This window comes from Silene latifolia, chromosome 1, assembly GCF_048544455.1.
Source record: "Silene latifolia isolate original U9 population chromosome 1, ASM4854445v1, whole genome shotgun sequence".
Classification (NCBI taxonomy): domain Eukaryota; kingdom Viridiplantae; phylum Streptophyta; class Magnoliopsida; order Caryophyllales; family Caryophyllaceae; genus Silene; species Silene latifolia.
Window position 1 is genome coordinate 3,983,827 of NC_133526.1, and position 24,752 is coordinate 4,008,578.

Here is a 24,752-nt window from a genome sequence, read left to right on the forward strand (position 1 = left end):
ACCCGAATCAAGTACCTTTAATATGGAAGACGACTTTCGAAGGATTATGCACCGGCAATTTGGACAAAATCGAAGAAATCAATTCAAATCGGAGTAGTATTATCTGGAATTTAGGTTTGCATCCAAACAATGACAATTTGATTTATATGCATCTTTTGCAAAAGGAGCAGTTGGTTCTGTGCGATACACGAACAAAATTGATAAAGCCTTTGAAAAGTCTGCCAGGATATAATTCAATGAGGTTTGATAGACTCGAGCTCCAGTGGTGGCCCACCTCAGTTCCTAAGGCATATCACATATGTTAAGAAGGCGAGATTTCGAGTGCCCGCAAACTCCAAATTTTTTGTTCTTCTGAATCTTTTAATTAAATTGTAACTCGTACACTCGTACACAATAATGTCGTAATTTTTTCATAAAATAATCTCTTCTGAATTGCCTCGTTTCCGTGTAAGTTTTTTGTAGGTCAATTTTTTTATTCCTTTTTTTAAACAGTTGATCTCAATCAAGACGGTCATATCCGTCTGAAGATAGAAATTCTCCCAAAGTACTAAGTGTTTTTAGCGTAATTTAACTTAAATGCAAATGGTATAAACTAAAGAGGTTCGCAATTTTATTATAGCCGTTTTAAGGGATATTTATTGAAATAAGGTTCATAATTTCATTCTCTACAGTATATTCATAATAATTACCATATTTCTTAGCTCATATGAATGAAAATATTAAGGAGTACAAATTTTTAGTCATGGATATGGAAAGATTATAGTCTTCTTGTGGTGTTTCTCGAGTCGGAAAATGGGTTTCTCGGATCCAGAAAATTAACGATGACAATAAGTTTTCGGCCAAACTACCAAATTGGTAAAAAAAAAGTGGAGGGTTGTTGCCAAATTGGTAAAAAAAGTTTTACTTTAACAAATACTCTATCATTGCAACTAGATTTGACAAAACTACCCTTATTGAATTAGTAAACTAAAAAAAACATTATCCGAGACTCGTCATTAGCAACTATGACCCGAAACTTAAAATTAAAACACTTGACCCAAATTTGATTCAACGTTGTTAGTCAAATTTAGTTGGGTGACTTGGGTAAAGGGTATTTTCAATTTGTCACATTCCCTTAACTTTTTTTACCAATTTGTCACAAGTTTTCACATAAGTTCCTAAATCCTACGGAGTACTTCCTAGTTTAAACTATTTACTGTCATCTTGAAAGTTAAAGGTCCTATAATTTTACGATCCAAGAACGTTTGACCGATCCAAGATCTTACAATTCTATTATCGTTGTAGAATCCTACGATCTTATTCGTTTGAAAATTTCTAAACATAGGATCATAATACGATCGATAAATATTAATAAATATAAAATATATGTATTCTGATCTTCAATTTTATATTTTTACCAAATAAAAAACTATATTTAGTTAGTTTGTAGAATCTTACACTCCTACAATCCGATTCAAAGTAAATTTCCGATCCTCACAACATTGCTTATTGGCTAGCTCCCTTTATGCACAAAAAAATAATTCCTCCTGTTTTTATTACTTTATTTAATTTGGCTAGTTTATGGTAAACTCGCAATGCTAAACCTGTTACGAAGTAGAATAGGAAAGACAGGAATTGATGCTTTATTAGTAATTTAGTTTCCTATATATAATATACTATTACTATGAACAATATAAATTTATTAGATAATTGGTTATTGTATGTTATATTGTTGTTCTATAACGCACAAATCTTAACCAAACAGAGCCATGACTACTAGACCTCGAAAAACACAAAAGATTAACCACACTACTAGACCTCGAAAAACACAAAAGATTAACCACGGTGGTGGTGATGGTGGTGGTGGTGGTGGTGGTGGTGGTGGTGGTAATTCTGCAACAATCGACGATTTGGATGATCATATATTAACTCAAATATTATTTAAACTTCCGTCTTGTGCACCTATAATAGCATGCAAACTTCTAAACAAACGTTGGTGTTCTTTAATCTCCGACCCTAAATTTGCAGCTCATTTCTCCGATCATAAGAAGGAAATTACTACTCTTTCCAAACCATGTTCCAATATTGATGATGACGAGACACCATGGTCCTTTATTGCAACTACGAGTGGTCTTAATGTCCATCGGTACCAATATTGTGGGATCAATGACGCCGTCTTTGGGTCCTCAAAATTCTCGCCGGGATTCTTACCTTGTAATTTCCATATCAAGGCAACTTTCAAGGACTTAGTCTTATGTTCCTGTTCCCTAAACAATAAGGGAAAGGATCCAATTTATTACATTACCAATCCACTAACCAAGCAATGGTTTGCTCTGCCACCATGTCCGGGTATTATTGACGATTTGGATTTTAAGCCATGGGTTGGTTTAGTATGCCAAGAGCCTTATGACTACACCCAAGATTACAAGTTTCGGGTTGTCGTTGTTATTGATGAATGCCCACTACCGGTTTATAAATTGATGGTTTATTGTTCTGAGATTGGTGAATGGAAGAAATTTAAACTTAGTGTATCGGTCAAACCTGAACTAAAAGCTCAAAAAAGTTATGAAGAAATATTTCAGGGTGTTGTTTGTAATGGCATCATCTACTTTCACCATAGGTTATATTTCGCTGCGTTTAATCCATTTGATGTGGACGAAACGACTGACACTAGAAAAATTGAGGCTAAGGTTCTCCCGTCATGGCCAGACCCAGTTGAAGGTTATTTGCAAGAATCTTCGGGACAATTGTTCATCGTGCATAATTCTATTAAACAAAACTATGTATGGTACAATAAACATGGGAGCGCCATTGAATTCCCGTTAAAGGTCTGGAAATTGGACCCGAATCAAGTACCTTTGATATGGGAGACGACTTTTGAAGGATTATGCACCGGCAATGTGAAAAAACCGGATCCACCCTTTGATATTATCAACTCAAATCACTTCCTTTTTAATGATTGTATAGGGATGCACCCGAACAACGACAAATTGATTTATCTGCATCTTTTGCGAGAGAAGCAGTTGGTTTTGTGCGATACACGAACAAGATTGATAAAGCCTTTAAAAAACTTATCGGGATATGATTTTATAATGTTTCATAGGCTCGAGCTCCAGTGGTGGCCCACCTCAGTTCCTAAGGTATAATTGCCGAATGCCTCTCAATAGACGACACATACAATAGTTGTTTTAATCCCAATGTGTATGGTTAATCTACTTTTATAGGCGCCTATGCTTTATGCAACATTCAAAGGGCGTTATTTTAAATTCGAGTCATGTAGCAACGAGATTCGAGTCTATACGGGTCGTAAAGAGATTGGCAAGAATGTTACGGATGATATTAAGAGTAAGAGTTAGATTGGTGGTCAGTAGCGGAATTAAGGGGGCTAGAATTGTTTTAATCGTGTCTTTTTTTTTTTTGAAAGAAACCCAAAAGGGCTCAAATTGCATTAGCGATATCAAACGTCACAAGAGCATCAATGTTCATAGGAAGGACGTCAGTCCACCTACGTTTCCCTACTGACCAAGGTCGAGTATGAGCTAGTTCATGAGCTACCCGATTACCTGATCTTCTAACATAACTAAAATCAAGAGTATCAAAAAAATTACACATAACATAAATATCTTTTGGTTATATGATAATCATACGGGTTGAATCCCTCTCATTATGCACTCAATAATCCGCTAATAGTTATTTGACCAAAAAAAAATAATTCGCTAATTACGGTCTGATTCTATATTAAGGAGTACACAAAAACTCCAGAGAGACGGTCTCTCAATAGCGTTATTGAGAGACCTCTCACATGATGGGGTGAGGGACCCACTAAATTTCTTTTTTCCCTATTATGTCTCCCACTAAATTAGTGAGAGACGGTCTCTCATGAGACCTACTATAAGGAGTATTGGATTGAATCACATCAAATCCTAGTGAGCATGTGATTCTAATTTTCCAACTTCCAACTATAGTATGTACATAACGGTGGAGTAAGGGGGGTTAATAGGGGCACTCGTTCTCATTGGCGTTGAAAATTTCGAAAGTTTTTATTAAAATTTAAAAAAAAAATCGAGGCAGCTGGAAATATTCGCCTCCCTACTTTAAATTTTGACTCCATCATTGTTTAACGCCCGATCAGTGGTAGAGTCGTAGAGGCAGGGATTAGAATCGTTAAATTAAATTGTTTAAGTAGAATCGTTAAATGTAGGATTAAGATCTTACTCGTATAACTTTAGGTTCATAGGTTTTACTTTATCCTATTCATTTGCACGACTTTTGGTTAGTTGTAGCATACTTCCTCCATTCAACTCCACTCTACCTATTTCCATTTTCTACACTATTCACAAATGAACATTCAATCTCGATTTTCTCTCAATACATAAGTGAAAATATATTCATGTGGGATCTTGTTTGATTCGTCTTTACGAGTACATTCAAAATATCTAACTTTTATAACTTTTGCAAATACGTGACATCTTTATTGTTATGTTGAATGACTCATTCTCTAACTTCAAATCATAAAGTTTATGGTAGACTGGTAGTGCATTTTTCGTAACAATTAGTCTTGCTGAAGACGGGTCGGAGCAAATGACGGATAATGCCACTCACAAAACGAATAGGAGGGACAAGGTGGGGGCACCCCCATGTGCTTCCCTCTCTCCTCTATTTGGGTCATTTGTGAGGGAAAATGGTATCCATCACTCCAAAGTGACGGATACGTGCCGTCACAAATGAGATTTTGTGTTTTTGTAATCAATATTGATCAATATTATGATCAAGTTGACTTGATAAGAGGGTTAACTAGGTCGGATGTGGATCAAATGTATTTTATTACTCTCTATGACCGAGATTAAAGGTGACATAGAGAAAAATAGATAAATTAAAGAAAATATGGAAAAATGAGAGTTAAATGGAAAAATATTGGCCTAATAATTATGGGTTTAATTGTGGGTTGTCAAGTGAGTCATTTAATGACATTTTGTATAAATATAATAAAGTGTACACAAAGACAACTTGGTAATGTGTAAGTCAAATAAGTAATGTTACCTTTTATTTGAGCAAGGATCCTCTCCATTTCCTCCTCTCCATTTCTTGTCCATTTCCTCTCACATTCACATATTATATTATTATTCCTCATTTATCTCATCAATTACTTGCACCATTAGATCGTTCTAAAATATGATCTGGACCGTTAAAAAGGAAATGGAAGGAAATGGAGAGAAGAAGAAATGGAGAGGATGTGTGTTGCTTTTATTTGTATCGTCTGTTTACAATAATTGTTACCTTTAATCTGCGTCGGATGAGTACTTTAAATTACAAACACCATTATGATTAAAATACTAGGAAAGAATGGACATACATCGGATGTATGTTTATCTGTTTTTGAGTATATGTATATTTTTTCCGACCTTATTACCTCAAACTTTATTTTTTTTGAGCATATGTCTATTTTTCCTGAGTTTATTGAAGTTTATAAGTTAGATTTTAATTATTTTTTCCGTCAAAGCTCAAATTTAACTAAGCTTATATGTAATGTTTTTGAGTTTTATATTTAAGTGAATGAATTCAAAAAAACTTTATACTAGTAAAACTCAAAATTTTTAAAACAAAACTCAAAATTTTTATTATAATACTCCAAAACTACAAAAAAAATTTGGACTTCGGCGGTCTGAACTGAACTTAATGAAACTCGGCTGAATTTAACTAAATTTACTAGAGCTTAACTGAATTAAAGTAAAATTTAATTTGTAAAAAGAAAAACTAAACCAAACTGGAGTTGAACTGAATTGAATTGAACTGAATAAACCTGAACCGAACTGAATAAAGCGAAATTAAGTCCAAAAAATTGGTTAAAGTTGGCTTAATTTCAAGGCCAAGGACGAAAATCATTTTGGGACCCTGTACTTTACTTTTCGGGAAAAAAAAAACTTAAAGCAGGCGTGGAACATGGTAATTCACGTGTAGATAGAAGGAAAACAGTTTTGTGGGAACTAGAGAGACCAAATCAATCATTTTTTTTTCTTTTTTTCAGGGAGAGAAAATAAGTGTGACAAATTTGGGGTTTAATTAATTAAAAGAGTAACAAGTATATGAGGGTGATTTGTTCCGATCTACTTGAAATCCGTGTAGCTCAAGCCTCAAGGTATGTTCAAGCTACATCAACCATCCTTCTTCAATAATTTTGGATTATTTACATTTTGGTTGTGATTATATATCCCAAGTCGTTTGTTTACCTTTTGTTTTAACTAAAGACCAAGTAGAGGGGATGTGACCATTTGTGGTTGGTGTTATTGAGTGACAAGTGGATGATCAGATTATATTCAAAAATATATTCGATATAGAAAGTTAAACAAGTGAATGAGACGGTTGTGGAATAGGTAAACAATTGATATTATTGCAGAAGAGATGAACAGTGGTGGTGGCAATTCAAAAACAATAGAGGATTTGGATAACAATATGTTAGCACAAATATTGTTTAGATTTCCGTCTGGTAAATTTGTAGTAGGATGCAAGCTTGTAAGCAAACGTTGGTGTTCTTTAATCTCCGACCCTAAATTTGCGTCTCAGTTTTCCAATTATAAGAAGGAAATAACTACTTATTCCGAATCAAGTCCAATTATTGATGACGGCGAGCCGCCATGGACCTTTATTGCAAATATAACTTACGTTATTGATCGGCAACAATACTGTTGGGGTAATGTTAGCATCAATGAAGCCATGTTTGGGACCCCACAATTTTCGATTGGATTTTTACCTTATGCTTTTGTTATTGAGGCAACTTTCAAGGATTTAGTTTTATGTTCCGAAAAAGAAATCAGCAGAATCGATCAAGTTTATTTCATTACCAATCCGCTAACCAAGCAATGGGTTGCTTTGCCACCATGCCCTGTGTTTTCGAAGTCGTGGGTTGGTTTAGTATGCCAAGAGCCTTGTGACTATACCCAAGATTACAAGTTTCGGGTTGTTGTGATTGATCAATGCCCACCACCTGTTTATGATTTGATGGTTTATTGTTCCGAGATTGGGGAATGGAAGAAATTTAATCTTAGGGTATCGATCATGCCTGAATTAGCAGCTCAAAAGCATCATTTTAATGATAGTGAATTTGAGGGTGTTGTTTGTAACGGCATCATCTACCTTCTCCAGAGGTTATATTTCGCTGCCTTTAATCCGTTTGATGTGGACGAGACGACCAGTGCTACTACTATTGAGGCTAAGGCACTCCCGTCATTTCCATATCCAATTAATGGCTATCTCCGAGAGTCTTCGGGACAATTGTTCATCATACATAACCCTAACAAGGATCATTATGTGTGCTACCAAAAACATGGGAGGGTCATTAACTTCCCGTTTATAGCCTGGAAATTGGATCCGAATCAAGTACCTTTGATATGGAAGATGACTTTCGACGGTTCATGCACGGGAAATGCAAACAAAATCGAATCATCCTGTGGTAAGAACTTAGTCTACGACATGAGTGTTTCCACGTTAGGGATGCACCCGAAGAATGACAAATTGATTTATATGCATCTTCATCCAGAGGAGCAGTTGGTTTCGTGTGATACACGAACAAGATTGATAAAGCCTTTAAAAAGTCTGCAGGATTATCGTTTAGAGACGTTTCATAGGCTCGAGCTCCAGTGGTGGCCCACTCCGGTTCCTAAAGCATACTTGTCAGAGTGAGTACCATCTTAAGTCTTAACTACAGACGGTCTTAACCAAGTCGAATGCCTCTCTGCAGACACATACAGTACTTTAAATCCTAATGTTTATGGTTAATCTAGTGTCTGCAGTTACTCATTTTTATTTCATAATAATGTATGGTAAATTGGTAATAAATTCTACTGTAGTTGCCTATATTGTTTTCTGCTATTTTCTTTTTCATGTAAGCACTGCACTGCATATATTATCGAGCTGTTCTTAATATTGCACCATCTGCGTGTTCTTTGCACGACTCTTTGCAGTTTGGATCTTGCTTCATTTTGTTCAGTAGACCGTCTTTTTTATGTGCGGAGATTTGTTGTTCGCTGTGCGTGGCTGCTATTCCTAATTTCCGACCTGCTTTCAGTGTAATTTTGCAGGTCAAGTGTCGTCAATTCGTATGGCTTTTTTTTTTCTTGCAGCTTAAGTGTATTTGCTATAATTATTCTTAATTTATTGCTGTCTGTTCTTTTCTTGTTCGCTCGCCCGACCTCCTGTATGAGGGAACTGGCCGTTAACTTGCTTTGGTTTCATTATGGTGACCTGTGTCATCAGAATCACAATCTTCACCTTCTTTGAGCCGCGTAAGGCGGCTTTTCCTATGTGTTTTGATGCCTCTTGCAAACTCACTAGCATTCTTAGAGATTGCGCCAATTCTGTCATTCCGCTATTCTGAAGTATCATTTTATGTGATATCTTATTTTTTGTGAGAAATATTTTTAATTAAAAGTAAACAAATGGTTGGGGACGGAGTCACTGAAGAAGTACATAATCTAATGTAAAATTTGTTCAAGATTGCTTGGCGAGTAGGCGCCTAGGCATGTAGCATCGAGTCGGGTCCTACAGGGGTGGTAAAGATAATCGCAAAAATGTTAGGGATGATATTAAGAGTTAGAGTGTGCCATTGTTGGTGGTCAGTAGCAGAATTAAGGGGGCTAGAATTGTGTAAATGAAACGAGTACGGGTACGGGTATGGATATGATCGTGAATGTACATAGTTAGACTTGAAAACAGGTAGCTTGGTCCAAGTTATTATGAAAATAATAAGGTTTATATCTTTTTTATCAGAGGTTGAATCGATTATCCGAAGAAGAATTCCGTTAAATGACTCATACTCCCAACTTCTTATAGTTTATAGTAGTGCTTTTTTCGTAATCACTATCATGATCAAATTGACCTCGGAAACAGGTCAACTTGATCGGATTAGTTTTAGTACCTTAAATTAGAAACACAGTTAAAAAAAATAATTTTATTTCTTTTATAATTTTTAATAATAGAATAATTATTAAAATGAATTAATTTCTATATTCTTTCAATATAATTAATGAAAAAATTGAATATGAATAAAATATAATATTAAATATGTTTTAGTTTTTTAATATTGCTGCTTTTTCACATACGGTCTTTATTTTTTTCACACACTTTTTTTTTTGACAACAATAAACTGATTATATTAAGAAATTAGTACATCATCTTATCCAGTAGCTAAACGAACAGACCGGTAAATGCTAAAAAGGTGGCGAATTTTTGATCAAAATTTTAAGTTTTAACTTGTGATCATAAGTAAAGGAGACGGGAATATCCGTCTTAAACTTGATGGGTTAATTAAAGTGGGCTCATCCAAAGTAGACCTGGCAAAACGGGTCAACGGGTCGGGTTTGGGTCGGGTCACTTCGGGTCTGGTCAGTTCGGGTTTCTCATTGATTTCGGGTTAACTCGGGTCAGGACGGGTCATTTCGGGTTTCGGGTCTGTTTCGGGTTTGTTGGTCGGGTCAGTTTCGGGTCAAGCGGATCGGGTTGTTTCAGGTCGGGTCATTTTCGGGTCAATGAATAATAGAGAAATTGTCATTTCAATTCTTTACGGTTCAATTAGAGTTCTATTTTGTCGGGTCATTTTCGGGTTTGGTGGTATCAGATCGGGTCATTTTCGGGTCAGGCCAGTTCGGGTCAAGAAAGCTCGGGTCATATTCGGGTCGGGTCGGGTCAATTCGGGTTTCCGGGTCACATTCGGGTGATGTAGTTTGGGTCACTTCGGGTCTCGGGTCAGCTTTTTCGAGTCGGGTCAATCAGGTCGGGTTGCTTTTGCCAGGTCTATAGTTATTCCAAAGGCATTGGCGGTGTAACACAACAAGAGAGCAATTCAATTCAATCAATTCACAAATTGACGAAAGAATTTTCAATTAGGGTTAGGGTTTGAGTGAGATAGCGAGAAATCAAGAGGTGATTTAATCCGATCTACCGGAACTCAGTTTAGCTCAAGCCAGTTCAATCTACATCAACAATCCTTCTTCAATAGGTATTATTTTGTTTTGATTCTTGTACTTATTTGTTTGTTGTAGAGCAAAAGATGAATCACAGCAGCAGTAATGGTAGTATAAAAACAATTGAAGATTTGGATGACAATGTGTTAACCCTAATATTGTTTAGACTTCCGTCTTGTCGTCCACCAATAATAGCCTACAAACTCGTAAACAAACGTTGGTATTCTTTAATCTCCGACCCTAAATTTCCGTCTTATTTCTGTGATTATAAGAAGGAAACAATTTCGGAACCGGGTTCTGATATTAATGACGACGAGCCACCATGGACCTTTATTGCAAATCTGATTGATTGTAATTTACTCCCTCGGTACTATTACTCTGTGGGTAATGCTAGCAACAATGAATCCGTGTTTGGGTCCCCAAAATTTTCGATGGGATTTTTACCTGGTGATGGTGATTTTCTTGTTGAGACGACTTTCAAAGACTTGGTCTTATGTTCCGGGAAAAAAACCAGAGGTGATCGGGTTTTTTATATTGCTAATCCTTTAACCAAGCGATGGGTTGTTCTGCCACCTTGCCCGCCATGCCGTGTTATTTTCACTGAATGGGGTTTGAAGCCATGGGTTGGTTTAGTATGCCAAGAGCCGTATGACTGCACCCAAGATTATAAGTTTAGGGTTGTTGTGATTGATCAATTTCGACCACCGGTTTATGAATTGCTGGTTTATTGTTCTGAGATTGGTGAATGGAAGAAATTTAATCTTAGGGTATCGATCAGTCCTGGAGCTGAAATGCATCATCAAAATTATATTGAATTTCAGGGTGTTGTTTGTAACGGCATCATCTATCTTCACCTGAGGAACTCGTCCTCTTTTGCTGCATTTAATCCTTTTGATTTGGACGAGACGACTGACACTACTACCATTGAGGCTAAGGTTCTCCCGTCATTGCCATACCCAATTGACGGTTATTTGCGAGAGTCTTCTGGACAATTGTTCATCATGCATAACCCTAGGAGGGAATATGAGCTAGACTACCATAAAAATGGGAGGGCCATTGAATTGCCGTTGATGGTTTGGAAACTGGACCCAAATCTGGTACCTTTGACATGGAAGACGATTTTCGAAGGTTCCTGCAATGGGAATGTGAACATAATGGAAGGTATCGAAATAAGCTACCACGTTAAGGTCTGGAATATAGGGATGCACCCGAACAATGAGAAATTAATTTATATGCATCTTTTGCCAGAGGAACAGTTGGTTTCGTGCGATACACGAACAAGATTGATAAAGCCTTTAAAAAGTCTGACGCGATTTTCTTTAGAGACATTTGATAGGCTCGAGCTCCAGTGGTGGCCCACCTCAGTTCCTAAGGCATACTTGTCGAATGCGTCACAATAGACACATATAGTACTTGTTTTAATCCCAAATTTATGGTTAATCTAGCGACAGGAGTTACTCAAGTATCTTACTATAATAGTATGACTTCCAGTTGCCTATATTGTTTTGTGTTCTTTTCTTTTTCATCTAAGCACTGCTCTCAAATTTTGCACCATCTAATATGGCTTGAAAAAACGGCACATTGATAATTAATCAAAAAGTGTATTATATTCAGTCTAGTAGCATTTTGCTGGTTGTCCGTGTCTTTTCATGATGCTTTGTAGTTTTGGATCTTGCTTCGTGTTTGTCAGTGGACCGCCTTTTTTATTTCCTGAGATCTATTGTTCGCTGTGCCTGGCCGGTATCCCTAATTTCCACCCTCCTTTCAGGGTAATTTTGCAGGTCATCGAGTGTCGTCACTTCGTATGCTTTTTCTTCTTGCAGCTTGTGTGTATTTGCTATCATTATTCTTGTTTTATTTATTGCCTGCTGTTCTTTCCTTGTTCACTTGGATTTTTGACATTCTTGTTGTCAGCCTTTAGTTCAGCTCTCCTGAACTTCCATGAGAAGTTATGAAAATTGATTCGCTTGACCTGTACTTCTGCGGCGGGCTTTGGCTCTGCATTTGTTGAACTTCCTCCACCCCAATTAACTTTGCAATTACATTTGGTAGTTTTGCTGTATTCAGCACGCGTTTTAAGGAACTTATTACTTGAGATGGCTGAGAATTAGGACCACAGCTAGCAGAGCGCTTATTAAGAACCCGTCAAAATCACTGGACTCTTACTTCTCAGACTTGGTACTGGAATGTCGTTTCAGAGTTTCTGCTTTGGTTGGAGATTAGTCTGAACCATCCTTTAGGTTATTTAAAGACGCGTCATATGAGAGAACTGGCTGTTAACTTGCTTTGGTTTCATTATGGTGACCCTGGCCTGTTCTCATAATTCTTCACCTTCCTTGAGCCGCTTTAGGCCGCTTTTCCTATGTGGTTTGATGCGTCTTGGAAACTCACTAGTATTCTTAGATATTGCGCAAATTATGTCGCTCCTGTACGGAGATAAGGCGTAATGCCACTATGTGTAGATGAGTGAGTGTTGGGAATTTGTTTGTTATTGCCATTGTATGATACAGAAGTTTATTGCTTTGATTTTTACCTTTTTGTTGTAGCAAGTTCTCAATTACAGTTTGCTCTTCGGCTAGACTTGCCACTTGGTTGAAGGATGTCTCCCATTATATTTTGTTTATTTACCCGAGTCACTGAAATTACATGTAAACAGTAAATGTATATTTTCTAATGTTTTACCGGAAATAGTATAAATGTTCAGCGTAAATTCATATTTGTTTGTAATTGTGGGAAATTTTTGGGTACACTAGTTATACCATTGTACACCTATTCAATTAGAATTGACCATCTTCTTTATAAAAATAATAAAGTAGAATTTGAGTGGAAAAGAAATTATGATTTCTTAGTGATAGGTGTATAGTTGTGTACAACAATCTTGTACACATGGTGTACCCTGACCTCTACACGTTTTAATATTAAAAAAAAAGTTGTATCGTCCATGAAATTTCACCCAATTTGGTTTTGACATTTGATCGCATTTAACTTCATATATGATATTTTTCCGCGTTAATAGCCCTCAATAGTTTATAGTCTACTACTTCTATATCGTCTACTTCTACCGTCCACCGCTTATCGTGTTCATGATCTTCACAATCACTGACTCACTGCTCACAATATGGGTGTTTAAAATGGTTCAGTCTAGCCAAAATCCAAACCTTAAGGCTTAATCGAATTGTTGGTTATGAACGGTCCAATTAATGGTAAATTAATCGTTCCACATATACAACATTCTAACTTTCGCTGAGTGATTTACTCAAATTTCGTCATTATTATACCAACACGATTTATTGTATAAACTTTAGTATGTTCCCTATGTCGCATTGAATTTTTACATTTACCTTATTTTGTGAGGGAAAATAAAGTAAGCTCTGTTTGGCAAAACTACCTGGAAAGGTAGATGAAAACTGAAAAGGTAGCTGAAAATTGTGAAAACTGAAAAGGTAGCTGAAAATTGAAAAGCTAACTGAAACCTGAAAAGGTAATCGATAAAGGTAAATGAAAATTAGGAGTGATAAGGTAATCGATTAAATAAAAATGTGTTTGACAAACTAAATTGTGAAAATGTAGCTAATTTTGGTAAAATGACGTAAAAGAATATGAAAATTATTTAATATTATAGAATAAAGGGGTACAAAATGGAAAATAAATAATTTCAGGTACCTGATTTCTAAAATGCTACCTAAGGTAGCATTTCATTTCAGGTATCTTATTTGACCAAATAAGCTACTTGTCAAACACTTGCAAAAAAATCGGTAAATTGAAATTTTGGTCAAATAAGCTACTTTGGTCAAATAAAATTTCACGAAATGTAAATGCGCCAAACGGAGTAGTAAAGTAATTTTTCCACTGGAAAATTCAACTGCTCCACTATTAGGCAATTTCCTTTCCTACCCCCACTCAGATATGGTAAGTTTATTTCCCGTGGACTAGTTAGATTTTTCCCGTGAAAATAAAGTACTCACTCCAATTCAATCCAAATTAACCACTTGCTTTTTGGAGGTCAAATTTTGAAAAGTTTGACCGTTAATCCACAGAAAAATATAAAACTTTGAACAATAAAATTTACATATTTAGTTATATTATGAAAATATCTTTCGTAAATTATATTTTTTGCCAAAAAAAATTATATACAAAGGAAGAAAAAACACGTCAAAGTGTCGCGCCAAAACCACCCAAAAGTGGGTAGTTTAAATTGGATGGGAGGGAATACTGCTTACCTTTTTTTTCTTTTTTTTTCTTTTTTTTTTTTGTTTAGGGGTCCATACTACGTTGTAGGATAGTATTTGTGTACCTTACCTTATACAGTTATACTACTCCGTATCGGCGGCGTATCCTATTACGCGATACTATATTAGATTATTAGTCATATACTCCGTATAATAATAAATCCCTAAATCTCCAATTTCAATTTCTGCGATTTTATTCTGGGGTTTCAACTCAATTAGGGTTTCGATTTCAATCGCCTGCGAGCATCCCAAAGATGAAGCTTCAATCCTTCGCACTGCAATCAAAATCCAATTCGAAACCCAAACCCTCTAAAAACTTCGCCGATTCTTCATCCTCCCAATTCGATTCATCAAAAACCCCAGAATTCGTATCAGAATTCGATCCTTCTTCAAACCCTAATTCCGCCCCCAAAAAAACAATCATAATCCCACCTAAAGAAAACGAATGGCGTCCGCACAAGAAGATGAAGAATCTCGAACTCCCTCCGCTTCATTCCGGTAACAAACCCCTTGATTTCGAGCTTGAAGATGCGGATATCGTTGCGGCGAATGATTCGGGTGCGTCGATGTCTTTCGGTCTCAATCTTCGTCAAAGTAACGGTAAGATTGATGAATTTAAAAGTTCTAGTAGTAGTAATGGTGGTAGTTCAATTGATGCAATTATGATTAGGCAGTTTAAGAGTGATTTAGAAAATTTACCGGAAGAGCAGGGATTCGATGAGTACGACGATATGCCGGTTGACGGATTTGGGGCGGCGTTATTGGCGGGTTATGGGTGGCGGGAGGGTAGAGGGATTGGGAAGAATGCTAGGGATGATGTTAAGGTGGTTGAGTATAAGCGTCGTACTCCTTTCAATCTCTTATGTTGTTTCCTTTTCTTTTTTCATCTAAGAATTAAGAGAAATTATTTGGACCACACAACTAGGTTGCACGAAAACGGACACGGACACGGACACGGGACACGACACGGACACGGGACACGGCACTCCGATTTTTTAGGACACGGGACACGGCAAAAAAAAAACCAATATACATATTAAAAGAAAGGGAATTTAAATCCCATTACAACAAACATCTAAACTTTTGTCATTTAAAGCTCAAAAAGTCGTAAAACAACCAATACTAATGTCTTATACATGAAAATCAAATTCTTACAAACAACAAAGTTCCAAATTACAAAGCCAAATTTAAATAAACTTTAAATTCTTGCAAATTAAATAAAAAGCATGAAAGATTTCAAATTAGAAACCCCATCAAGCATCATTACCCGATGCACCATCTTCAAAGTCACCAAGGTCACCATCATCACCAAAGAGCATCATTTCCATGTCGGGCTCATCAAGGGAGAGGTTAGCCACATCAAGAGCAAGACAACCAACATCATCAAGATTATCATGCTCATCTCCACCAACATCCCACATCTTGGTTCTTCCCTTTAAATACTCTTCACTATTTCTAGAAAGTAAGCGCAAATTATTATGAATTCTTACCAAGTCTTCGGCTCGTTTTGGAGTAAGCTTGTTTCTAGCACAAGAGTGAATAAACTTGTAGATACTCCAATTTCTTTCACTACAAGAAGAAGAAGAAGGTTGGCCTAACAACTTGAATGCCAAACCTTGAAGAAGAGGAGCAATGGAACCATAAGTAGCCCACCAATGCTTTGCTTCCATAAGAGACATGTCTTCTACACATTCCAAATCTTTAAAGATATCATTATCTCTTCTCGAAAAGATGGCATACTCGGTGTTGGCTTTTCTTCTATCATCCGCACAAGGGAAAAGTCTCCTAAAACAAGACAATCTTGAAGAAGAGACTTCATTATCAACATGTGGAGCAACTCGGACGGGAATTTCATCAAGCCACTTTTGAGTGTAGAACCTTAGAGAAAAAAAAACAAGCATTATGGATTAGAAATAGGTGCAGATTGGAGGCTATGGTCAATATCTTAATTTTCCGAAAGTCTACAATCAGAATGCAGTAACTATTCAGCAGTTCAGGTGATCAAGCTGAAGAGAGGGTGAGGAGTACAGCAACTATTCAGCAGGAGTACAGCAACTATGTACGGAAAAAATATTGAAAAAGTAATGGTAAAATAAGTTAGTATAGTTACCTTGGAACCAAAGAATGTGCCAAGCTATGTAGAGGAGTGCTAGTTTTACTCCAACGACTTGTAAGAATGCTTTCCACCACTTTGAAAAAAGTGGACTCTTCACTTGCACACCTATGCTCATGCTTGTAAATAGCCTCTTTGACCTTGAATGACATAACCTCCCACCTCTCATATACCAAATGAAGTGAAGACCTATCGGTGTCACCTCTCATATACCAAATGAACTGACTGCACTCTGTCTCTAAAACTGACAGTGAGACCGACACAAAAACAACAATATTACTCCTGCACACCATATTCTGAAAGCTAAATAGACAAAACTTTGACTTCAATGGAAATGAAACTAAACATGTGTAAGGATTGAGTGATTCACACAACACACCCAATTTCTAAGTATGCTCAACTCAATCATTATACTGTCCAATTGAACAAAGAACATGAATTGAAGGGATATCATTGAGGATAATGTAATCAATATTCAATAACTGTGAATATGCAAGGAGGTCGACGACACTCGACACGGCCTAAGACAATAATCATGTATAGCAAAACCCTAAATTAAGAAATTAGGGGAAATTGATTTTGAATAAGAAATAATAAATTAGGGAAAATTATTAACCCGATTGCGGCGTTGACGGACGACGACAACAACCGACAATCGATCGACGGTAAGGAGCTCCCTGTGTCGGCGAGCGAGGGGAGGTCATGGTGGTTGTAAGATGGAGGGTGATGTTTTGAAATGGAATTGGTAATATTCAAATATCGTGAAATGAAATTGGGATTTGTTGCATTGAAAAGGCATAAGTGCCGTGTCCCCCAAATACGGACCGTGTCCACCTGTCTTGGACCGTGTCCGACACGTCTTCATTTAAAATAAAACCGACGACACGGTTTTTGGAGTGTCCGACACGTTTGGAGCCGTGTCCTATGCGTGTCCGTGTCCGACACGTGTCGGACACGCGGAGGCAAAAAAAATGGCGTGTCCGTGCAACCTAGCCACACAATATACATGACTTCACATGTAGATTTTTGACCACACAAACTTGTCCAAAAAAAGAGTAGAGAAAACAACAATAAAATTGAACGGAAAGAAAAAAGGAACATAAAAAATTGAAGGGAGTATTTATCATATGGGTGTTGCTCTTTCACATACGCATTTTACTCTTTCACATATGCAAATTACTTTTTTTACCCCTTTCATTTTCCAATTTTCTCTCATCCCTTCCCAGAATTCATGTATTAATAATAATTGAAAAAACCAATTACCCTTCTCCGCTTCTACCGCCACCTCCATTTCCCTACCCGACCAGTCGACCACCATCAAACACCTCTATGACCAACGATCCCGCCCACCGGCAATCCACCTACCAGAGAGTGATCCGAGACACCCGTTGTTTTCCACATCTATCGACCGCAGACACAACTTCTCCAACAAACCAACCTTCACGCAGCCCGTCAATCCCGATACAATGCCCACCCATTAGTCCACCACCAAGAGTAACAAATTGAAAAAGCAAATCAATGTGTATAGTTGTACAATGTAATTTTATGTAGAAAGAAATTGGCAGGGGAAAGTCATTTTTGATTTCATAGATCCACACACAAAATAATCTAGCTGTACAATGTAATATAAAATAATTAATGTGAATTTTTGATAAATCGAAGTAATTACTTGTTCGATACAAAAATTAAGATCCATAATTGAAAATCTTAAGTGAAATTTAATTGGGTTTTAGGAGAAAGAGAAAGATAAAATCAAAGTTTTTTTAGTTAAGGGAAGGATAGTGTTTGGAAACATTATGGAAAAAATGTATGTGAAAGAGTAAAAGCCGTATGTGAAAGAGTAACACCGTTATCATATTTTCCACTTTTTCAGTGGGTTAGTGACCCCACGACCCAGATAATGGTTTTGTCATCCTTCCTTGAAATACCTACGTGACATCTTTATTGTTATGTTGAATGACTCATTCTCTAACTTCAAATCATAAAGTTTATGGTAGACTGGTAGTGCATTTTTCGTAACAATTAGTCTTGCTGAAGACGGGTCGGAGCAAATGACGGATAATGCCACTCACAAAACGAATAGGAGGGACAAGGTGGGGGCACCCCCATGTGCTTCCCTCTCTCCTCTATTTGGGTCATTTGTGAGGGAAAATGGTATCCATCACTCCAAAGTGACGGATACGTGCCGTCACAAATGAGATTTTGTGTTTTTGTAATCAATATTGATCAATATTATGATCAAGTTGACTTGATAAGAGGGTTAACTAGGTCGGATGTGGATCAAATGTATTTTATTACTCTCTATGACCGAGATTAAAGGTGACATAGAGAAAAATAGATAAATTAAAGAAAATATGGAAAAATGAGAGTTAAATGGAAAAATATTGGCCTAATAATTATGGGTTTAATTGTGGGTTGTCAAGTGAGTCATTTAATGACATTTTGTATAAATATAATAAAGTGTACACAAAGACAACTTGGTAATGTGTAAGTCAAATAAGTAATGTTACCTTTTATTTGAGCAAGGATCCTCTCCATTTCCTCCTCTCCATTTCTTGTCCATTTCCTCTCACATTCACATATTATATTATTATTCCTCATTTATCTCATCAATTACTTGCACCATTAGATCGTTCTAAAATATGATCTGGACCGTTAAAAAGGAAATGGAAGGAAATGGAGAGAAGAAGAAATGGAGAGGATGTGTGTTGCTTTTATTTGTATCGTCTGTTTACAATAATTGTTACCTTTAATCTGCGTCGGATGAGTACTTTAAATTACAAACACCATTATGATTAAAATACTAGGAAAGAATGGACATACATCGGATGTATGTTTATCTGTTTTTGAGTATATGTATATTTTTTCCGACCTTATTACCTCAAACTTTATTTTTTTTGAGCATATGTCTATTTTTCCTGAGTTTATTGAAGTTTATAAGTTAGATTTTAATTATTTTTTCCGTCAAAGCTCAAATTTAACTAAGCTTATATGTAATGTTTTTGAGTTTTATATTTAAGTGAATGAATTCAAAAAAACTTTATACTAGTAAAACTCAAAATTTTTAAAACAAAACTCAAAATTTTTATTATAATACTCCAAAACTACAAAAAAAATTTGGACTTCGGCGGTCTGAACTGAACTTAATGAAACTCGGCTGAATTTAACTAAATTTACTAGAGCTTAACTGAATTAAAGTAAAATTTAATTTGTAAAAAGAAAAACTAAACCAAACTGGAGTTGAACTGAATTGAATTGAACTGAATAAACCTGAACTGAACTGAATAAAGCGAAATTAAGTCCAAAAAATTGGTTAAAGTTGGCTTAATTTCAAGGCCAAGGACGAAAATCATTTTGGGACCCTGTACTTTACTTTTCGGGAAAAAAAAAACTTAAAGCAGGCGTGGAACATGGTAATTCACGTGTAGATAGAAGGAAAACAGTTTTGTGGGAACTAGAGAGACCAAATCAATCATTTTTTTTTCTTTTTTTCAGGGAGAGAAAATAAGTGTGACAAATTTGGGGTTTAATTAATTAAAAGAGTAACAAGTATATGAGGGTGATTTGTTCCGATCTACTTGAAATCCGTGTAGCTCAAGCCTCAAGGTATGTTCAAGCTACATCAACCATCCTTCTTCAATAATTTTGGATTATTTACATTTTGGTTGTGATTATATATCCGGTCATTTGTTTACCTTTTGTTTTAACTAAAGACCAAGTAGAGGGGATGTGACCATTTGTGGTTGGTGTTATTGAGTGACAAGTGGATGATCAGATTATATTCAAAAATATATTCGATATAGAAAGTTAAACAAGTGAATGAGACGGTTGTGGAATAGGTAAACAATTGATATTATTGCAGAAGAGATGAACAGTGGTGGTGGCAATTCAAAAACAATAGAGGATTTGGATAACAATATGTTAGCACAAATATTGTTTAGATTTCCGTCTGGTAAATTTGTAGTAGGATGCAAGCTTGTAAGCAAACGTTGGTGTTCTTTAATCTCCGACCCTAAATTTGCGTCTCAGTTTTCCAATTATAAGAAGGAAATAACTACTTATTCCGAATCAAGTCCAATTATTGATGACGGCGAGCCGCCATGGACCTTTATTGCAAATATAACTTACGTTATTGATCGGCAACAATACTGTTGGGGTAATGTTAGCATCAATGAAGCCATGTTTGGGACCCCACAATTTTCGATTGGATTTTTACCTTATGCTTTTGTTATTGAGGCAACTTTCAAGGATTTAGTTTTATGTTCCGAAAAAGAAATCAGCAGAATCGATCAAGTTTATTTCATTACCAATCCGCTAACCAAGCAATGGGTTGCTTTGCCACCATGCCCTGTGTTTTCGAAGTCGTGGGTTGGTTTAGTATGCCAAGAGCCTTGTGACTATACCCAAGATTACAAGTTTCGGGTTGTTGTGATTGATCAATGCCCACCACCTGTTTATGATTTGATGGTTTATTGTTCCGAGATTGGGGAATGGAAGAAATTTAATCTTAGGGTATCGATCATGCCTGAATTAGCAGCTCAAAAGCATCATTTTAATGATAGTGAATTTGAGGGTGTTGTTTGTAACGGCATCATCTACCTTCTCCAGAGGTTATATTTCGCTGCCTTTAATCCGTTTGATGTGGACGAGACGACCAGTGCTACTACTATTGAGGCTAAGGCACTCCCGTCATTTCCATATCCAATTAATGGCTATCTCCGAGAGTCTTCGGGACAATTGTTCATCATACATAACCCTAACAAGGATCATTATGTGTGCTACCAAAAACATGGGAGGGTCATTAACTTCCCGTTTATAGCCTGGAAATTGGATCCGAATCAAGTACCTTTGATATGGAAGATGACTTTCGACGGTTCATGCACGGGAAATGCAAACAAAATCGAATCATCCTGTGGTAAGAACTTAGTCTACGACATGAGTGTTTCCACGTTAGGGATGCACCCGAAGAATGACAAATTGATTTATATGCATCTTCATCCAGAGGAGCAGTTGGTTTCGTGTGATACACGAACAAGATTGATAAAGCCTTTAAAAAGTCTGCAGGATTATCGTTTAGAGACGTTTCATAGGCTCGAGCTCCAGTGGTGGCCCACTCCGGTTCCTAAAGCATACTTGTCAGAGTGAGTACCATCTTAAGTCTTAACTACAGACGGTCTTAACCAAGTCGAATGCCTCTCTGCAGACACATACAGTACTTTAAATCCTAATGTTTATGGTTAATCTAGTGTCTGCAGTTACTCATTTTTATTTCATAATAATGTATGGTAAATTGGTAATAAATTCTACTGTAGTTGCCTATATTGTTTTCTGCTATTTTCTTTTTCATGTAAGCACTGCACTGCATATATTATCGAGCTGTTCTTAATATTGCACCATCTGCGTGTTCTTTGCACGACTCTTTGCAGTTTGGATCTTGCTTCATTTTGTTCAGTAGACCGTCTTTTTTATGTGCGGAGATTTGTTGTTCGCTGTGCGTGGCTGCTATTCCTAATTTCCGACCTGCTTTCAGTGTAATTTTGCAGGTCAAGTGTCGTCAATTCGTATGGCTTTTTTTTTTCTTGCAGCTTAAGTGTATTTGCTATAATTATTCTTAATTTATTGCTGTCTGTTCTTTTCTTGTTCGCTCGCCCGACCTCCTGTATGAGGGAACTGGCCGTTAACTTGCTTTGGTTTCATTATGGTGACCTGTGTCATCAGAATCACAATCTTCACCTTCTTTGAGCCGCGTAAGGCGGCTTTTCCTATGTGTTTTGATGCCTCTTGCAAACTCACTAGCATTCTTAGAGATTGCGCCAATTCTGTCATTCCGCTATTCTGAAGTATCATTTTATGTGATATCTTATTTTTTGTGAGAAATATTTTTAATTAAAAGTAAACAAATGGTTGGGGACGGAGTCACTGAAGAAGTACATAATCTAATGTAAAATTTGTTCAAGATTGCTTGGCGAGTAGGCGCCTAGGCATGTAGCATCGAGTCGGGTCCTACAGGGGTGGTAAAGATAATCGCAAAAATGTTAGGGATGATATTAAGAGTTAGAGTGTGCCATTGTTGGTGGTCAGTAGCAGAATTAAGGGGGCTAGAATTGTGTAAATGAAACGAGTACGGGTACGGGTATGGATATGATCGTGAATGTACATAGTTAGACTTGAAAACAGGTAGCTTGGTCCAAGTTATTATGAAAATAATAAGGTTTATATCTTTTTTATCAGAGGTTGAATCGATTATCCGAAGAAGAATTCCGTTAAATGACTCATACTCCCAACTTCTTATAGTTTATAGTAGTGCTTTTTTCGTAATCACTATCATGATCAAATTGACCTCGGAAACAGGTCAACTTGATCGGATTAGTTTTAGTACCTTAAATTAGAAACACAGTTAAAAAAAATAATTTTATTTCTTTTATAATTTTTAATAATAGAATAATTATTAAAATGAATTAATTTCTATATTCTTTCAATATAATTAATGAAAAAATTGAATATGAATAAAATATAATATTAAATATGTTTTAGTTTTTTAATATTGCTGCTTTTTCACATACGGTCTTTATTTTTTTCACACACTTTTTTTTTTGACAACAATAAACTGATTATATTAAGAAATTAGTACATCATCTTATCCAGTAGCTAAACGAACAGACCGGTAAATGCTAAAAAGGTGGCGAATTTTTGATCAAAATTTTAAGTTTTAACTTGTGATCATAAGTAAAGGAGACGGGAATATCCGTCTTAAACTTGATGGGTTAATTAAAGTGGGCTCATCCAAAGTAGACCTGGCAAAACGGGTCAACGGGTCGGGTTTGGGTCGGGTCACTTCGGGTCTGGTCAGTTCGGGTTTCTCATTGATTTCGGGTTAACTCGGGTCAGGACGGGTCATTTCGGGTTTCGGGTCTGTTTCGGGTTTGTTGGTCGGGTCAGTTTCGGGTCAAGCGGATCGGGTTGTTTCAGGTCGGGTCATTTTCGGGTCAATGAATAATAGAGAAATTGTCATTTCAATTCTTTACGGTTCAATTAGAGTTCTATTTTGTCGGGTCATTTTCGGGTTTGGTGGTATCAGATCGGGTCATTTTCGGGTCAGGCCAGTTCGGGTCAAGAAAGCTCGGGTCATATTCGGGTCGGGTCGGGTCAATTCGGGTTTCCGGGTCACATTCGGGTGATGTAGTTTGGGTCACTTCGGGTCTCGGGTCAGCTTTTTCGAGTCGGGTCAATCAGGTCGGGTTGCTTTTGCCAGGTCTATAGTTATTCCAAAGGCATTGGCGGTGTAACACAACAAGAGAGCAATTCAATTCAATCAATTCACAAATTGACGAAAGAATTTTCAATTAGGGTTAGGGTTTGAGTGAGATAGCGAGAAATCAAGAGGTGATTTAATCCGATCTACCGGAACTCAGTTTAGCTCAAGCCAGTTCAATCTACATCAACAATCCTTCTTCAATAGGTATTATTTTGTTTTGATTCTTGTACTTATTTGTTTGTTGTAGAGCAAAAGATGAATCACAGCAGCAGTAATGGTAGTATAAAAACAATTGAAGATTTGGATGACAATGTGTTAACCCTAATATTGTTTAGACTTCCGTCTTGTCGTCCACCAATAATAGCCTACAAACTCGTAAACAAACGTTGGTATTCTTTAATCTCCGACCCTAAATTTCCGTCTTATTTCTGTGATTATAAGAAGGAAACAATTTCGAACCGGTTCTGATATTAATGACGACGAGCCACCATGGACCTTTATTGCAAATCTGATTGATTGTAATTTACTCCCTCGGTACTATTACTCTGTGGGTAATGCTAGCAACAATGAATCCGTGTTTGGGTCCCCAAAATTTTCGATGGGATTTTTACCTGGTGATGGTGATTTTCTTGTTGAGACGACTTTCAAAGACTTGGTCTTATGTTCCGGGAAAAAAACCAGAGGTGATCGGGTTTTTTATATTGCTAATCCTTTAACCAAGCGATGGGTTGTTCTGCCACCTTGCCCGCCATGCCGTGTTATTTTCACTGAATGGGGTTTGAAGCCATGGGTTGGTTTAGTATGCCAAGAGCCGTATGACTGCACCCAAGATTATAAGTTTAGGGTTGTTGTGATTGATCAATTTCGACCACCGGTTTATGAATTGCTGGTTTATTGTTCTGAGATTGGTGAATGGAAGAAATTTAATCTTAGGGTATCGATCAGTCCTGGAGCTGAAATGCATCATCAAAATTATATTGAATTTCAGGGTGTTGTTTGTAACGGCATCATCTATCTTCACCTGAGGAACTCGTCCTCTTTTGCTGCATTTAATCCTTTTGATTTGGACGAGACGACTGACACTACTACCATTGAGGCTAAGGTTCTCCCGTCATTGCCATACCCAATTGACGGTTATTTGCGAGAGTCTTCTGGACAATTGTTCATCATGCATAACCCTAGGAGGGAATATGAGCTAGACTACCATAAAAATGGGAGGG

The 24,752-nt window shown here is 36.8% G+C and overlaps 4 protein-coding genes across 7 annotated transcripts; 3 read left to right on the plus strand and 1 right to left on the minus strand.

The window, feature by feature from the left end:
* Positions 1–5,860: 5,860 nt before the first annotated feature.
* On the plus strand, positions 5,861–7,924 carry LOC141593951 (uncharacterized). Of its 3 annotated transcripts, none has more exons than XM_074414183.1 (2): positions 5,861–6,115; positions 6,336–7,924. In XM_074414183.1, the coding sequence occupies exon 2, from the start codon at positions 6,379–6,381 to the stop codon at positions 7,654–7,656; it is 1,278 nt and encodes a 425-aa protein (XP_074270284.1). In that variant the 5' UTR covers positions 5,861–6,115; positions 6,336–6,378; the 3' UTR covers positions 7,657–7,924. The 3 variants fall into 3 exon arrangements, with proteins under 3 accessions (XP_074270284.1, XP_074270286.1, XP_074270293.1); XM_074414185.1 differs by having other exon boundaries at positions 5,918–6,115; positions 6,351–7,924; XM_074414192.1 differs by having other exon boundaries at positions 6,090–6,176; positions 6,351–7,924.
* Positions 7,925–14,418: 6,494 nt separating this feature from the next.
* Positions 14,419–15,275, plus strand: LOC141623078 (protein MOS2-like). Its single transcript, XM_074439162.1, has 2 exons — positions 14,419–14,988; positions 15,261–15,275. The coding sequence occupies exons 1-2, from the start codon at positions 14,419–14,421 to the stop codon at positions 15,273–15,275; spliced, it is 585 nt and encodes a 194-aa protein (XP_074295263.1).
* On the minus strand, positions 14,890–16,778 carry LOC141645272 (uncharacterized). Its single transcript, XM_074453982.1, has 2 exons — positions 16,275–16,778; positions 14,890–16,042 (listed from the first exon to the last, which is right to left on the minus strand). The coding sequence occupies exons 1-2, from the start codon at positions 16,568–16,570 to the stop codon at positions 15,418–15,420; spliced, it is 921 nt and encodes a 306-aa protein (XP_074310083.1). The 5' UTR covers positions 16,571–16,778; the 3' UTR covers positions 14,890–15,417.
* Positions 16,779–19,628: 2,850 nt separating this feature from the next.
* On the plus strand, positions 19,629–21,690 carry LOC141593982 (uncharacterized). Of its 2 annotated transcripts, none has more exons than XM_074414201.1 (2): positions 19,629–19,883; positions 20,102–21,690. In XM_074414201.1, exon 2 carries the CDS (start codon positions 20,145–20,147, stop codon positions 21,420–21,422), a length of 1,278 nt encoding a protein of 425 aa, XP_074270302.1. In that variant the 5' UTR covers positions 19,629–19,883; positions 20,102–20,144; the 3' UTR covers positions 21,423–21,690. The 2 variants fall into 2 exon arrangements, with proteins under 2 accessions (XP_074270302.1, XP_074270309.1); XM_074414208.1 differs by having other exon boundaries at positions 19,686–19,883; positions 20,117–21,690.
* Positions 21,691–24,752: the final 3,062 nt, after the last annotated feature.